The following is an 11,980-nucleotide window of genomic DNA, read 5'->3' as shown; positions in this document are numbered from 1 at the left end:
AAATTTCTGCTGGTTTTGTTCAAATGACATGGAAAGACCTGAGGTTGTTTTTATTGGTTAGAGGAGCTGGAGACTAGGCTGTCTGTAAGATGCTTTATAAAGTAAATTTCTCACTGATGTTTACAGGGAGACAAAGGGAGAGTTTATGGGGTGCCAGCCACCTGTCCTGCCCCAGGCTGACCTCTGGGGGCACTCACAGGGAGGGAGACATGCCCGCCACACGTCTCTCTGGCAGAGAGCCTCAGCTCAAAGCTGGACATTCACCTGGCTTCCGGTCCCCAGAAAGAAGGTGGCATTCTGCTTGTTTGTATGACAGCTGTCTTCTTTGCATCTTCTCTGACTTTGCTCTTTCAACCATCCTCATGATGTACAAATGACCTTTGCAGGACCGGTTTATGGAGGGAGTTCTCCTAAACACTCACTGAAATGAGTGTGTCTGTGAGGGGGCTTCTCCCACCCATGGGGGTGCAGGAGGTTCCTGGGTTGAGTGGGAGGAGGGGCAAACTGTGAAATGAATCTGATGGAAATGACAGCCAGGAGGAGGGGGAGAAGTCCGGCCTGGCAATGAATTAGCGGAAATGGTGGTTTCTGCGCTCTCCAGGACTGTTTTCCATAATTTAGCACACAGAATGGTACAAAAAAGCGTTCCAAGCATTGTCATACATAAGGACGTTCCAAGCATTGTCATACATAAGGAGAGTCAAGCTTGTGGCAGGAAACAGAAGAAGAGTTTAGGCTACTTTGTGGTTGAGTCAAGAGTTGCTTTTGACTTTCTAGCTCTTCCTCAGAGCCAAGCAGTTGCCCAAAGGGTCCTGAAGTCAGCGCATCAGGAAGCCCAGGGAAGGGCTGGCAAAAGCTGACTTCAACAGAACCCTTTCCAGGACAGTGCTATATGGGGATGAAGATAGGATCCCCCAAAGGAGTGCTGCAGCTCCCACAGACTGTGGCCAACCCCTACCCTCCCAGGAACCTGGGGCCCACACACACGTGAAGCTCTGCTTTTGCAGAGAACAGCATGCAAGCCAGGCACCAGCACTCCTGGCCTTCTGTCCCTGCCGCCAAACAACGCAGAAGGAAGGAGAATCTCCTGTTCAAAAGAGACCATGGGGTGGGGAGGGCATGTGAGCCTGTCTAGAGACGCCTCCCCAATACCCTGATCTGGCTCTGACCATTAAACCAACACACTTATAACACGTGCACATACTAATATATGCACATACATTAAGGGTGTAAGTGAATAGTAACAGCGTTTTAATCTGCAGAGCTTCTGATTTTAGGTGAAGAAAAAAATTGCCAGTACTTTTGCATCAAAGAGAGAGATAAACTTGCTAATTGAAAACCGGTTTTCGTGGAGGAAAACATGGAGGCGCTGGCTATGTAAATCAGCATATGCCCAGATCTAAAGGAAACCATGCCAGGCCAAGAGGAAATTAAGCAAATCAGGATAATGAGAAAACAACCATAGGCGCAAATTAAAAGCACTCAGGTGCTTTAGTTCATCTCAGGAGGCTGGCCCTGGACAGCCGGGAGGTGCTGGGAACACGTGTTTGGAGTCCCAGGCGTGTCGGTGCCGGTAGGCGGGTGGGTGCCTGCTCTCCCGCCCAGGTCAGGGAGGGTTTTTCAAGCAAGTTCTTCAATGCCTGGATCCTCGTGCTGCCTTTTGTATCTAGGAAGCCCCTTCAAATGCCCTTAACAAGAACTGGTCTCGCGCTGGCGTTAGCTGTGCTTGGGTTTCCCCAGTTTAGCGACCTGAGGGGTTTACAGCGCACCGAAGTCTCTGTCCAGCTCTCCGCGCGCGTCGCCAGGGGCTGGGCTCAGGCCGTGGCCAGGGCTGGGGTGGAGGTCGGCAGCCTGGGAAGCAGGGTCTGCGGCGGGGGAGGGCGAGCGCCGTCTGGCGGCGGCAGCGCGTGGCCAGCGGGCTCGGTTCTGCCGCCGCTGCCCGCGAGTGCCCCGGGCGGAACGAGGGTCCTCGCAGCTGGGGTCTGTCCTTGGTCCCAGGAAGCTCGGGACGCAGCGTCAGAGGCCGCGTGCGGCGGGGTGGGGTGGGGTGAGGAGCGCAGACTGTGCCTGGGGCATCCGGGGCGAATTCACAGTGGGGGTGCTGCCCGCCAGGGGGGCGTCGTGGACAAAGGCCCTGAGGCCACCTGCCTGGTGCGTGCAGGGCGTGGGACAGGAGCCGCCGAGGCCGGCGGGCCACTGGGGTGCGGACTTTAGACCAGGTACCCATGGCTCAACCTTCCGGCCAGGGGACCCGCCGGGTCTCAAGAACGTTTCTGGGCGATTTGTGCAAGAGAAATCCGCCCAAGCCAGGCAGCGTCCGGGCCGCCAGCGCCGGGATCCGCAGCCCAGTCCGGTCCCGGCCCTGCGCCCTGGACTCGGATGAGGCCGGGTGGAGAGCGGCCCGCGCGGTCCCCGGCCGCCCGCGCGCTGCCTCAGCCCGAGCCCTGCAGCGGGACTTGCCCGGCTCGTGCGCCGCCACCTCGGCTTCCTCTTGCCCCTGAGTGCTGAGCCCGGAGCCCGGGCCTGGCCGTGCGCGCCTCCCCGGCGGTGCGGTCGGTCCCAGAGGCCCAGAGGCCACCAGCGGGGGCGGCATCCGCAGAAGCCTGGCCCGGCGCGCCCTCGGCCCTCGCCCACCCACGTCCTCCGCTGCCGCCCGAGTCCAGGAGTGCAGGGGTGCAGGGGTGCAGGGGTGCAGGGGCCGGGGCCGGGGCCGGGGGGGCGCGCGGGCGGACCGGGGCCGGCGTGGAGGGGCGCGGGCGGGCGGGGACGAGGCGGGGGCCGGGCCCGGGGGCTGTGGCGGCGGCGCGGGCGGCCGCGCTGGGCGGGCGGGGAGGGCGCCGGCGGGAGGAGGAGGAGGAGGAGCTCCCCGCGCGGGGCAGGGGCGGAGCGAGCGGCCGCGCCGCGGAGCCAAGTGAGTTCGCTCCGGAGCCCGCGCCGCCGCCGGCCCGCACCTCGGGCGCCCGCCGCCGCCCCCGCCGGGGATGTAGGATGCAGGCGGGCGCCAGGTTCCAGCGGCGGCGGCGGCAGCTGCAGCAGCAGCATTCCCGGCGGCGGCAGCCTCTCCTCTGGCCGATGAACGCGGAGCCGCCGCCGCCGCCCTGGGTCTGGATGGTGCCGGGCTCCGCCGGGCTGATCCGCCTCGGCCCCGGGGTCGCGGCCCCTCCGGTGCTGCTCGCCTCGGCCCGGCCGCCCGCGGCCCCGCTGCTCCCCGGGCTGCCCGCCTGGCCGGCCCCGAGCGAGCCGGTGTTGCCGCTGCTGCCGCTGCCCCCCGCGCCAGACCCCGCCGCCGCCGCCGCCGCCGCGCACCACTTCCCCGCGCTCCATGGGCAGGTAACGTGTCCGCGCCCCGCCTCGGCCCGGCCCGGCCGCTCCCTGCTCCTGGGCGCGCCCTGCCGGGTCTGGCTCCGGCCTCCCGAGCTCGCGCGCCCTCCTCCTTCCCAGCGTCCGCACCTCCCCAGACCCTCGGGGCGCAGCGCGGGAGCCCTGCCTCGCGCAGCGAGAAAGTTCCTGCCCCTCCGCCGGGCCCTCCGCCGCCGCCGTGGCGCTGGCAGGTGCCCCGGGTGTGGACGGAGCCCTGGAGGGACCCGCCACCCGCGCCCGCGTGGGGAGCGCCGCGAACTCGCGTCGGGCCGGGGGTCGCTGTCCACTACGCGGTGCTGAAGCGGCCCCGCCGCCGCGGAGGCTGACGCCGCGGAGAAGTTGAGACTTTCACAGTCTCCGCCAGACTTGGAAGCAAGCTGGGAATCGATAGCTGTTTCGGATTCTGATCTGGTTTGGATTTTCCCCCTTTCATTTGAAAATAGCCTCAGGGCCATGCTTAAGAGAATTCCGACAGATGGAAGCGGAGGGGAACTCCTGCCTTCGGTACTGAGAGACGTTCCCCGAGACTCCCCGGCCCCAGGCCTGCCGGCGTCCACGCAGCCCCTAATGCCACACTGCACTTTAGAACTAGAGTTTGGCTTTTACAACATGGAATTAAAAGAGAAAAAGTGACTGTACCTTTGATAAATGGTGCAGCAGAGCTAGGCAGGCTGGTTTTGGCAAGATTCATTGTCATCTAACTATGCAGATGCATTTAAACCAGGGAATAGCGAGTATTTTATTCCAAGGATTGACCTCATTAGCATATTCAAATGAGTGTTATGTTAGAATCCACCGTTTGATTAATTTAATTCCAGTATGATCTTGTGAGCTTTCCTAAAAGATGTTGTTAAACTCCTGCTAAATTGGTCTTTAGACTTAATGATACATCACATATGCAGCGCTGGGTATTGTATTTTTATGTGTGATGCAGTTTATTTTGGGTTTTATTCGATAAACGTTGGTAGCTTTTGCCATATTTTGGAGAGGTGTTATATCAGAGTGCTGCCACTAGAGGTATATAATGTCAAGGAACTACATTTAAAAAAAAATTCTGTTTAAAAAAACTGCATTTTTTCCTTATGCAAATTTAAAAGAAAATTTTAAAAAATCCCTAGCATGAATATTTAAAATAATTTTGTGCTACCCATCTTCTGTAAAGTAAGAATATGTAGAATCAGAACATTTTCCCATAACAGAAACATCACAAATGCTTTTATGGTTTTAAAACAATAGATACTGAGGCGTTCCACGTTATTGAGCAATGCATTTTATTAATGCTTGATGAGGTCTCAGTTGTTTTAATTAGAGAGACGGTGCCTGATTTACCAGCTCCTTTCCATGACTAATGTTTTATTCTGTGCATTGAGATCTTCAAGTTATATGATGTTTAGATTTTTTTTTTTTTTGCCATAGAATCTATTTGTATTGGTGAACCTTGTATTGGTGAAACTTTGAATCTTAACTTCTTAGATATTTTTATTTTGAAAGTATTAGTTGTTCGTAAAATGACAGATGTAATTAATACAAAATGCAATACTGAAAATAATATTATAAAATATAGCCTTATGCCTGTCTATAAAAATAATTTAAGAATTAGAAAAGGAACATCCAGCATTTCTCTTTTCCATGGTGGTTTCTCATTATCTCAGTCCAGAAACCCATTTCTTAGTGTGTGCTTGTGGTTTTGTGCTTAGAAGTTCCTTTCCAATATTGAAGAATGCAATGTTGGTAATGCTTTGTGATGATTCAGATATGAAAACTTATATATTTTTTTCTTTGGTTTGTAAATATTCGTAGTTTTTCTTGAGGAAATTTATCCAATAGTCAAATACATACATTTTGAAATTCCCTTTTCAAAGCAGTTATTACAGCATGTTTTGGTAAGAAGTCAGGTGGATGGATTCAGGCTAATGCAACTGTCTTTTCTTGCTTGGCTTGCAGTGGCTGTTTGGTGGCCATTCTCCATCCCTAGGAGTGCCCCCCTCTTCCACGGTGGAGCTGGTGCCCATCTTCCCACCTCTCTGCCCTTCTGCTCTTGCAGCTCCTATTGGGAAAAGTTGGATAGATAAAAGGATTCCTAACTGTAAGGTAAAAATTCAAGTAATTTAATTGGATAAGGGGCTTGTAATGATTAAGTTGTTGAACATCACCATAACAACAAAAACACCCATGCATTCTCTAGTTGCCATAAATTAGCCTTTTAGGTATAGGAAGAAATCATTTCAGGATTAGATTCATCTGCTCAAAGGCATCACCAGATAGGGGGCATTGTGTTTTAGTTTAGGATATTTGGATTCCACAGAACAAAGTAAAATTTCCAATTTTTTAATCAGAGTCTATTTTTTTAATTTTTGTTTTTTAAATTTGTAACCATGGATCAAAAATCTAGACATAAACATTACACAATACCAATTCAAGTTTTAAAAGTGAGTTTTTCTTGATATTATGTTTTAAGTTTTCATCTTTCTAATGGTTTGTTTTGGCTTTTGGATTCAAATTTACTGACTACATTTTGTTTACAAGAAAACTAAATAAGTAAGTTATTGACATGTTCTGCAGCATAGTAATTATCTTATTGGAATGATTCTTCAGTCAGTAATCTGACTGCTGGGCTGAAGTGACCAAGTCAGTAGTTGAAGGCCAGCCCAGAAGACTTTCACTAGGTGGTGATTGGGATCAAAGCCCTGTGGAACGTTCTTTAAGTTTTAGAACGATGCTTTTATAGCGTCCCCAACAATAGAAAGTTCATGTTTGATCCACATAAGGCAATGTAAATCTTTTCATAGTCATATTGAGCCTTTGCCATGCACCTTGCCTTAAATGTTATGCTTGCATTATTTTCGGACAGATCTTTTTAAATAATTCCTTTGCTCTGGACTCAACATGGATCCATCCGGAGGAGTCGAGATTGTTCCATGTGCATGAAAAGCCTCACTTGCTGGCAAATCAAGTAGCTGTGTCTCTGTCCAGGCCAGCTCCTGCCTCCAGGCTGCTCCCCACAGTGGTGTTAGCACCTCAGCCCATCCCAGGTTGGTGCCCAGATAACGTTGATAATGTGCTTTTTATTTTTGCTTTAATCATAAACTAGTTTTGGGTATGAAAACTATACTTGTCATTTTAATGAAACAATTATCTTGGTAAAATATCGTTTCTTTTCACAAGCATGACGCTATTTTAAAAGAAATGAGTCTTGGATAGCTTATTCACTTTTTTTTTTTTCTGGGGTTGCTGGATATGAGATCTGTTATTGAAATGAAGAGATGGCTGGAGGGGTTTTCACAGAATTGTACTCGCAGTGCTCTATTTTTGGGATTGGACCAGGTTTCCTGCTGATAGCTCTTAATAGGGGCACTAATTGACCAGTCAGCTCTTTAACAAATGTTGCTTGTCCACGGCTCTGCAGTGAGGTGCGAGGAATGAGGTTTGCTGGTCTGTAGGGCATGAGAACATGTGTGATCTCTGTGAATGTTGCCTTCCTGTGGTGGGCGATAGTGAGACGGACTATAACATGCCCTGTTTGAAAGATGGATTTTGTTCTATCTTTGGAGTCTGGTGACCTGAAAGAACGTTTGTCCTGGAACAGACTCCCATGAAACAACCCCTGGATAAAAGATTGTATAATAAACCTGTATAGTAACAGAAGAATATAATCATCTTATGAATTTTTAAATTGATTTTTAAAATCACCGTAACACGTGGATCATTTTATAAAAGCAAACGCTGCCCGTGCCAAAATTGTCAGGCAACACCTTCCATTATGGAACATTTTATGACTTCAGAATTACATTATCTTCCTGTAATTTCCTATCTACAAAGCTTGTCTCAATATGTGTCTCTAAAATTTAGTAATAAGAAGGTGTTCCTGTGGATAATGCAGTACTGGTTTAGGAGATATATTTATTTTCTTCTCTGTTTGCTACACATTTATTCCAATTGGCTATGAATCTTGTTCAGTAGTAGGTCGGGAAGAACAACTAAACTATTTGTGTTTTTCACAGGCCTAAGTAATTTCTGACTGCAACTTGTCCTTGTAATTATGCATTAGGGATTAATTGAAATCTGAGTGAGCATTGTACATGCAAGACATTTATAAACATTTTACACTTAGATGATCATGTTTCCTGTTTAATTTGATGATGACAAAAGATGATTCAATGGCATGTGTTGTATGAGGAAGACAAGGCTTTGGAAGGTTCCGTTAGTATATGAAAAGGTAATATTTTAATTTCCTAATGCATTGGCAATAACTGTCATGAAAATAACCAGCAAATTTAGTTTTAAAGAATGGTGATATCAACTTACCTGTTCCTACAAAGTCTTTAAGTGAACTTTTCTTTCCTCAGTTCACCCCGGAGTATAATATAGACACTTTCCAGCTTGCCTTCACTTTCTTCTTAGGAAATTCATATACAAATGTGCTAAATATCTGCTTACTTGGAGAAGCTTATGGCTACCTCTCACAGATTTCCCATCTTATGGACATTATTTACTTACTATTGTGGGTCAAATATGCAATCCTTTATTAGAAACATACTCGTATTGATTTTACCTTCTTTTGATTTTTGGATGAATCTATTTTTTTAATTTTTAAAAATTATTTTTACAATTTTTTGTGGGTACATAGTAGTTGTATATATTTGTGGGGTTTGTGAGATGTTTTGATACAGGCACACAATCTGAAATAAGCACATCGTAGAGAATGGGGTATCCATTAATGATCTATTTTAAAGAACAAAATAAAATAATATTTCTTATAAACATGATAAATAGCAGAAGAACCTTTCATTCTAACCTAGCCTACTATTTAACAAAGCTTAGATTTTTTTCCCCTGCTTTTTGTTTTTTAAATTTATGGATCATGTGTGAATGTACCACCTACCATTTTAATTACGTTTTGGGGAGAAAGGTATCTGACACCAAAGGTAATTGAATGATAATCAAGTGTATTTGCTTTGAGATGGTAATTTGAGTTGCTTCATGAAAACTTTACTTTTTTGATAAATTTCAGAATTTTTAGAATTTATCCAACTTTGAAATGCATGTATTCAAGGTCCCTTAGGCCAAATAAAAGCTCTAAGGGGTTATTCATGTGTTATTAACTGCTTAATAGAGAATCTGGGCTGGGGGCAAGTAAGGTTAGAAGGTAGGGTAAGCCCCATGTAAGTTAAAAATTAATGTGCATCATTTTAATTTTATGGTAGATAATGAGAAAATACAATTTTATTAAGACATTGGCATGTAAATGTTCACATATGCTGTTATTACGAAAAATTATCAGAGTTTTCACATCCTGTTATGAATTGATAAATTTACATATTATAGTTTATATAGTTTATATCACAAATATATGCTATAAAAGTATACATTTATAAATATATGCATGTCCTATATATAAAATATATCATGTATAAATATATTATACAACTGTTATATGACATCGATCAATCTTGTTACAAAGTTTTATATTCAGAAGTAAGTGGCCTTAGAATTAGATATATTTTATCGATCCCTTTCAACTTAATCAGTGAAGCAGAATTAGAGCTCCCAGAGAACTGAAAGACTGAGTCAAACTTGCTCATTTTAAACAGGTCTAGTGAGCTAAGCTCATTTTCCTTTCTTGGATAGGTAGTAATTTTTCTGTAATGATCATTCTTTAAGTACTTTTAAAATTTGCACTGTTGTTTTAGGAATAATGGCAATTTATACTATGAACTCAAATGATGGAACCCAGCAGTCAGGTTTGTTTGAATGAACTGGGTCGTTTGTTGAACTGAATTAGAATCTCTCTGGTAGAGATGGGGGTGAGACTAATATTGAACCACCTCTCACTTACTGTTGATTAAGAATTTATTGCATGGCACAAAGTCTCAGATAATATGAACACAATTTGGATGAATTTGGAAAAGCTATCTAAGCTTTAATAAGCATTATAAAGGACCCCATTTTTCATACACCACACTCATTCATGACCAGAAGGATGATGGTCGCCTGCCATCATGCTCTGACGTAAACAAGCCTGTTGGCCATTTTTGAGCCTCCCAAAGGACCCACCTTCTCATGCCATCACCTCAGGGACTAGCCCTTCAAAATATGAATGGGGAGAGGTGTGCAAGTGGCACATGCTTTCTGCAGGTGTTTGAGGAGACCCTTAGTGGGGAGATCGTCAGGGAAGACCTCTGTGGCCGATGCCATCTTGGGGCAGGAAGAGTCAAATTAATTCTGAATGAGGGACTTAGAATGTCCAAAGATACAAAATCAAGAGGAGCATTGTGTGATTGGGCAATTCCAAGTGGCCAAGTGTGGTTCGGCTGTGGGAGGAGACGTGGCAGGGATGGGCTCTGGGGACCTCTTCAGACAAGTCCCGTCACATGAGACCTGTGCTGTGAGCCAGTCCCCTGGATCCTCATGGACTGTTGGGGACTTTATATCATTCTTACGCTCAGGATCCTTGGCTCCTCCAGGAAAGTGTCAACTTGTTTTCGGGAAGCAGAGGAGCCACAGAAGAGGCAGACCTCACGGACAAACAAATCCAAGCCTGCAAATAGTTCCACCTGCACTAGAAACTAAAGTCTCCAATTAGCTTTCAAAGAAATTATTCCTGACCATTGTGAATGGGTTAAATTGAGAAATAATCTAGGACCCATTGATTCCCAGATCTCAGAAGTGGATTCAGGGCTGGGCAGGCAGGGAGCGGCCACCTGCCCTGCAGTCACCACCTCTTCCTCAGCAGCACCTCTGTGTCAGCTGCTATGTCCCAGCCCACACCTCCCGCTCCCTGCAGTCCTGCCAGACTCTCTTCTTCCCAGGCAGAAGGGGCTCACGCTGCATCTTAGGACATGTGGCTCATCACAGGTTGATGCAGAGAAGGGTCTGGGTGGAATGAGTACTACCTCCAACGAGTGTCTGTTTTCTACTCCTGAAAATAAGAGCTTCAGAGGCCTTCAAGCCATTCAGGAATTAAAGAACTTATATCAAGAGTATCAAGCAGAGGGAAGAGAAGGTAGTTAATTCAGCTTCTGTACAGCAAAGGCGAATGAGATACAAGAATCTTGCTGGAAACTAGAAATTTATGCAAAAGTTGTCCATGTCAGCTTAAGATCAGAGAGCCTGATTCTACCCACAAACACCCTGATGGGCAAACCAAACAAGGCCAAAACAAACCACTGGCTGCAGTCTCTTCATTCACAGATGATGGAGAGACAGACAGAGAGAGAGAGAGAGAGAGAGAGAGAGACGGGGGAGAGACAGAGAGAGAGACAGAGAGAGAAAGAGGCAGAGAGACAGAGAGGGGGAGACAGGGAGGTGGGGGAGAGAGAGAGAGAGAGAGAGAGAGAGAGAGAGAGAGAGAGAGAAAGAAAGTGGGAGATAGATGAGATGGGGCATCTGAAGGATTCTGATTCATAAAAGATTCATTTGCTCAAAAGCTCCAGAAGAGAAACAAATCTGAGAAATGGATTTTGGGCAGGAGTTAGTAACCACTTTAGGCAAAAATTGCCTATCTTGATAGGTAAAAGAAAATAGAAGACAGAAAAGCAGTAAAACATAAACTCAAAAGGGGGTTGACCAATGTGAAAAGACAGTTTGAGTAAATGAGGAAAGAATGCAAAGAAACTTTTGAAAACTAGCAACTAAAATCAATGAAGAGAAGAACTAATTATGCATCTGATGACAGAAGACAACACAGAAAGATTCTTAAGCATAAATAGATGTGACTATGAAAATCAGATCGTAACAGTAGGAGAAGGGGATATATGTGTAAAATAAAAAGCAAACAAACCTAGATAGCTTTGACCTCTGTAAAAAAAAAAAAAAGAAAAATGAAACGGATTTCAGCAGAAGTGGTAAATGAAGCAAAGAAAGCCATATATCCTGGTCACCATAGCCTGGAGACATTTTATGAATGTTGGAGGCACTACTTAAAAGAACACAGAAGCTGACACAGCTTCAGACCATCCTGGAAAATTTGGAGAATTATGAGGAAAGCATCTTTTGATTGAAGCAATTTATGCTTCACAAGGAAGTCATACAAATGCATAAGCATGGAAAAGATGTCCTTAAAAAAGCAATGAATTGACTTTACGACACCTAGTGTTTTCACCTCGAATTCTTCGTCTAAAATTAATGTTGCTGCTGCTCTGTCTACATCTTGTATTTTATTCTTACCAACTTTTGCCTTATTTTTTGTTTTAAGTTCAGGTCAATTATTTAAAAGTACAATGTCTGCCTTTGCCATTTGAAAATTAAGTTTAGCATGTTTAGATTTGTTTTACTATGTGTGTATTTATCTGTAGTTATTACATTTTGCTTTTTTATTTTCTCTTGTTATTCCTTTGATTTATTCTGTTTTTATTGTTGTGGTGACATTTACGTTTTATTTCATTTTGTTTACTTTTGTTTTATATGGTTATTTGGAATGTATTCATACTGATCCTATTTCTCAAGCAATTATCAGTAAGCTTTTTTTTTTTTTTTTTTTTTGAGACGGAGTTTCGCTCTTGTTACCCAGGCTGGAGTGCAATGGCGTGATCTCGGCTCACTGCAACCTCCGCCTCCTGGGTTCAGGCAATTCTCCTGCCTCAGCCTCCTGAGTAGCTGGGATTACAGGCACGTGCCACCA

General features: G+C 45.9%; 1 protein-coding gene across 1 annotated transcript in view; it reads left to right on the top strand.

The window, feature by feature from the left end:
• The first annotated feature begins 2,893 nt into the window (after positions 1-2,893).
• The window catches only part of TCERG1L (transcription elongation regulator 1 like), a 209,108-nt gene continuing 200,021 nt past the window's right edge, over positions 2,894-11,980 (top strand). The window contains exons 1-3 of the mRNA XM_039465219.2: positions 2,894-3,330; positions 5,305-5,451; positions 6,212-6,392. Coding sequence (XP_039321153.2) covers positions 2,989-3,330; positions 5,305-5,451; positions 6,212-6,392 — 670 coding nt within the window. The 5' untranslated portion in view covers positions 2,894-2,988. The remainder of the gene's footprint in view (positions 3,331-5,304; positions 5,452-6,211; positions 6,393-11,980) is intronic.

This window comes from Saimiri boliviensis, chromosome 12 (assembly GCF_048565385.1).
Source record: "Saimiri boliviensis isolate mSaiBol1 chromosome 12, mSaiBol1.pri, whole genome shotgun sequence".
NCBI lineage: Eukaryota > Metazoa > Chordata > Mammalia > Primates > Cebidae > Saimiri > Saimiri boliviensis.
The sequence above is the reverse complement of the archived record's forward strand: the minus strand, read 5'-3'. Positions and strand labels throughout refer to the sequence as shown.